The sequence below is a fragment of the Musca autumnalis genome, unplaced genomic scaffold, assembly GCF_047663935.1.
Source record: "Musca autumnalis isolate F117 unplaced genomic scaffold, ASM4766393v1 scaffold_1, whole genome shotgun sequence".
Taxonomy (NCBI): domain Eukaryota; kingdom Metazoa; phylum Arthropoda; class Insecta; order Diptera; family Muscidae; genus Musca; species Musca autumnalis.
In genome coordinates this window covers 64750239-64755159 of record NW_027411644.1, presented here as the reverse complement: position 1 = coordinate 64755159, position 4921 = coordinate 64750239, and the positions used below count along the sequence as shown (strand labels likewise).

Sequence of the window (4921 nt, the reverse complement as noted above, 5' to 3'; positions counted from 1 at the left end):
GGAAAAAGGGACCATAAGGACCCCTTTTATGACCCGCACGAGGGTTAATTTTTTTAAGAAAAATATTCCTCGCATTCTTGTCAGTTTAGTTACCAAAGACATTATACACCTAAAGTGCAAGGATTCCAAGTGATCTTAACTCAAATATTTCCAAAATTGTAGAAATGGTGGAAGCTTGCAACCCTATTTTAGTTTCTTGGTTTTTTGGCAAAATTGATACCGATATTTTCTTGGTATGTAATGCAAATAGAGATTTCTTTTCTTTGGTAACTTATAGTGAAATTTAGCAGAGAACATCTTTGTCTTTGACGGCATTCTTCTAAAATGATGCTTTGTATGACAATTTTGCCAAAACTCACATGAAATACGCCCTTAACCCTAAAATGTGTTTATAATTTTGCATATTTCTGGAGTTTAGGTAAGGTATAGAGTTTTGGTGTATTCAAGGACCCATAGTAAAAATTGATGGCGAACAAATTTGTAGAATATTTTGATCCGATAAGATCAAATTTTATAGGAGGAGGGACCAAAAAGACCCCTTAAATGTCCGCCTGAGGGTTAAATAATATCAAAAATGTAATCAGCGGCCCGAAAAACATAAGAACCAAAGGTTAGGTCAAAATCTATTCATTTTTAAAGTTTTGACCAGGTTTTTCGGAAAATCGGACACTGTGCGCTGGTTTGAATACTTTTTACTCCTACACATAGTTTAGGAAGAGAGCTTCACTGAAAACCTATGCATTAACAAGAGTGTTTGCACAAATTGTTGCTGTTGTGTGCCGATTGCTGCTTTAAGTTCCGCTCTCCAAAAACTCTCTCTCTCTCTCAGATGTACATATACTCTCTCTCTCTCACGCGCTCATACACTTTCTCTCTTGCTCTATCTTGCTCTCTCTCTCTCCTAAAAAATCAAGCTTGAAAAAATATAGAAATCCAAGTTTGGAAAAAATATTCTTTAAAAAAATCCAAGCTTGGAAAAAATATTTTTTAAAAAATCTACGTTTGGATTTTTTTAAATCCACACTTGGAATTTTTTTTGGAAAAACATTTTTTAAAAAATCCACGCTTGGAAAAATATTTTTTAAAAAATCCACGCTTGGAAAAATATTTTTTAAAAAAAATCCACGCTTGGAAAAACATTTTTAAAAACAAATCCACGCTTGGAAAAATATTTTTTAAAAAAAATCCACGCTTAGAAAAATATTTTTAAAAAAAATCCACGCTTGGAAAAATATTTTTTAAAAAAAATCCACGCTTGGAAAATATTTTTTAAAAAATCCACGCTGGGAAAAACATTTTTTAAAAAAAGGCCAAGCTTGGAAAAATATTTTTTTAAAAAAAAACCACGCTTGGAAAAACATTTTTTAAAAAAATCTATGCTTGGAAAAATATTTTTTAAAAAAATCCACGCTTGGAAAAATATTTTTAAAAAAAATCCAGGCTTGGAAAAATATTTTTTAAAAAAATCCACGCTTGGAAAAAATATTGTTTAAAAAAGCCACGCTTGGAAAAATATTATATATTTTTTTTATATTTTATTTCGCCGAGCACTTGCTATCCAAGTCAACAGGTCTCACTATTTCGATAAGCTATAAACACGTATTGGAGAGAATTTCACAGAGCAAACATAATTGATAACGTAATTTAATTCTCTGATTTGTTTATAAAGATCAATATTTACATACATATATAAACCCCTATTACCTAAAGAATTTGCATTAGCGAAATAGTTGCTTGTGCATTTGGGTGATATGAAATAACACTTCGGCTATGAGTCATGCCCACTTGCAATATATTAATATATTGTTGACGTAAAAGTAAAATCGCTTAGTCTTAGAATGGAAGGCAATCACGAAAGTCAAGCGTTATGGGAGCGATTTTATGTGTACTCCAACACATTGAACGAAGCTTTGAGACAACGAACACCACCACCATTTGAATCCAATATTGGCTATAAATATATTTACCATCCGTTTGAATATGCGGGAGAAATTTATCGCAACTTTTTGAAAAAGTATTTAAATGGACCCAAGAAGATTTTGTTTGTTGGAATGAATCCCTCACGCTTTGGGTCACTGCAAACTGGTGTAAGATTACAAAAAAAAAAAAAACAAATTTCAATAATTTTTTATTCGCACTTTTAAATAAATTGTAGATTCCCTTTGGAGATATTCCCACGGTAAGAGATCGAATGAAGTTACAGGGTGCCATTAGGAATGCTCCAAATCTGCATCCTAATATAACAATAAAAGGTTTGCAGTCGCCGGAAGAAATAGAAGAAAGTAGTCAACGTTTTTGGAATTTAATTAAGGCAATTTTCAATGGCGAAGAAGATTTCTTAGATCGGTTTTTTGAAAATTGCTTTGTGCACAACTTCTGTCCTTTGGTATTCATTGACAACAATGGATATAATGTATCTTTTGCAGATGTGGCAAAACGTGTGCCCGATATGGAAAAAGCATGTTTGGATATATTGCAACAACAGTTAGAATTGTTACAACCAGAGATCATTGTACCTATAGGTTGGTATGTCTTCGAAAAGCTTTGGGAGTTGGATTACTATAAACAGGGAAAGTGTGTATTGGAGAGAATTCGACATCCTAGTCCCTATTGCTTTGTTGAGGAAAACGATTGGATAGATGAATCGAGGAAGAAACTATTGAACAACAGAACATTTTCCTATATTGTTCGAAGCTAATGCAACTCCAACAAGTAATGATGGATGTATGCATGCATTTTCCATACGAAGAACAAGTTGCCTAGTGTTGAAATCCTAACCCATATTAAATGATTTTCTTCCGTCTTCCTGTACATATATTTATTCAAATGTTGTTTTAATCAGTTTATTGTCAAGTTTAATAATTTTGTTATGTTTTTCGATAGTTTTAATCCAATTATGACAAATAAAATTATCTTTAAGCTTGAGGTCAGTGTGGTTTTATTTGGTATTTTTTCCCTACATTTTGCAATTATGAAACTGCAATTTTTGGGGTTATATACAAAATAATCGACATACAACCGACATTTGTCTAAGCAATCGTACCACTACAAATATACGGACACTGGTAGTAGAAGGTTAATGATGGTTCCAAATTAAACAAGTTAAAAGTCGTTAAGTTCGGCCTGGCCAAACTTTCTATAACCTCCACCATAAAATAGTCTTAATTAAAATTGAATAATTAGTTTAATTTCACAATTTTAGGTGGAAAAATTTTTCGAACACGGATACCCAAAATTCCTAAATTATCTAATCTAAACAAGTAAAAAGCCGTTAAGTTCGGCCGGGCCGAAATGGAATAAATAGGGTTAAAATGGAATAAATAGGGTCCTTTCACAATTTTAGGTGGAACAACTTTTCGACAATGGATAGACACCTACTGGGTGCAAATTTTCAGCACTCTATCTGAATTATTTCGGACGCTAGAGTGATTACAACAGACGGACAGACGGACATGGCTAGATCGTCTTAGAATTTTATCCTGATCAAGAATATATATACTTTATAGGGTCGCTAATGATTAGTTCGATGTGTTACAAACGGAATGACAAACTTAATATACCCTCCATACTATGGTGGAGGGTATAACAAATAATATTTCATCAGTGAATACTGAAGATTTGTTTACATTTAATCAAATGTAAATAAATTGCCTACGTTCACGTTGCCAAAAATCAAATTTTTATTCAATGTATTGATCTCCAACCCATTAACATGAAGTATAGAGAGCATAACAAAGGAACGAATATATGTATGTACAATGTACATATGTGTGTATACGATTCAACCATTGATGTTTACTCCTATGAAATTCATACAATATGTGAGACTCTCTTCTTGGTCTCAACTCCTAGTGACGTTATGAAATTTCAAAGACGAACGAAACTGACCACCACTATATTGTGAAATTAATTAAGCATACAGATTGAGGTCATGAGCATGCTTGGTCATGCTTAAGGACAAACGAAATCCCCAGAAGTTCCCACATTTATTGAATTGAGTTTTTGTTTACATTAACGATAACGATGTGGTTCTCTCCCCGAATTTTTGTTTACCTATAGCTCTCTCACATATACAGGAGGTAAAATATGCAACATTTAATTACTCTCACTCATACATACATATGTTTGAATGTAGCTTACTCCTACACCAGCGATAGGCGATGTGCGTTTACTGAGAGCAAGTGAGTGAAAACTTCAATGTAAAATGCATTGAAATGCATGCAACATTGTTTCATATTTTGTCTTTTTTATACCCTCCACCATAGTATGGAAGGTATATTAAGTTTGTCATTCCGTTTGTAACACATCGAACTAATCATTTGCGACCCTATAAAGTATATCGTCTGCTCCGTCGGAAAAGGTCGTAAGTCCACTTTTTTTGGAAATCGCGTTTTTGTTACAGGATGATAGTACAAGTCAAAACACGTCGTATGATACAAAGAAAATGGTAGCATGTCGCGTTTTTCTATATGTTTTGCCCTTGTCGGAAAAGGTCGTAAGTCCACAAAACGTACAAATTTGAGTATGAAAAGGTCGTAAGTCCAAAGGATAATGTATACATTAAAAGAATACTACAGCTAATGTAGTTCAGACATTATGTTTAACGTCATCCATGGTTGGGGTACAATGTAAAAAACTAGCCTACACCTTTGGATGATAATCGGATGATATTTGGCGGAGCCTGTGGATCAAACTTTTGAACAAAAATGTGATAATTTATATATTGCAACAAAAATTTACATTTGAAATATATTTTCCCCTATAAGCGAACTGATTATGAAAGATGGACTTCTGGCCTTTTCATTGATACAAATTAGGATGCTGTATGTGTTTAAATACCTAATATATTGAAAAATTTGTAAAAGAAATCAAAATTTTTACTGTTTTTGCGGTCGTATATCTTACTTAACTTTATCAACTG

The 4921-nt window shown here is 32.9% G+C and overlaps 1 protein-coding gene across 1 annotated transcript; it reads left to right on the top strand.

Moving 5' to 3' along the window:
• The first annotated feature begins 1782 nt into the window (after positions 1-1782).
• On the top strand, positions 1783-2925 carry LOC141390591 (single-strand selective monofunctional uracil DNA glycosylase-like). Its single transcript, XM_073963541.1, has 2 exons — positions 1783-2087; positions 2156-2925. The coding sequence occupies exons 1-2, from the start codon at positions 1839-1841 to the stop codon at positions 2696-2698; spliced, it is 792 nt and encodes a 263-aa protein (XP_073819642.1). The 5' UTR covers positions 1783-1838; the 3' UTR covers positions 2699-2925.
• The last annotated feature ends 1996 nt before the right edge of the window (positions 2926-4921 follow it).

What these genes read in the sequence shown, in the direction of transcription:
- LOC141390591 (XM_073963541.1), top strand. Translation starts at nt 1,839, where the DNA reads ATGGAAGGCAATCACGAAAGTCAAGCGTTATGGGAGCGATTTTATGTG. An exon ending in TTGGGTCACTGCAAACTGGT is followed by an intron (nt 2,088 to 2,155) that starts GTAAGATTACAA and finishes AATAAATTGTAG; the next exon opens with ATTCCCTTTGGAGATATTCC.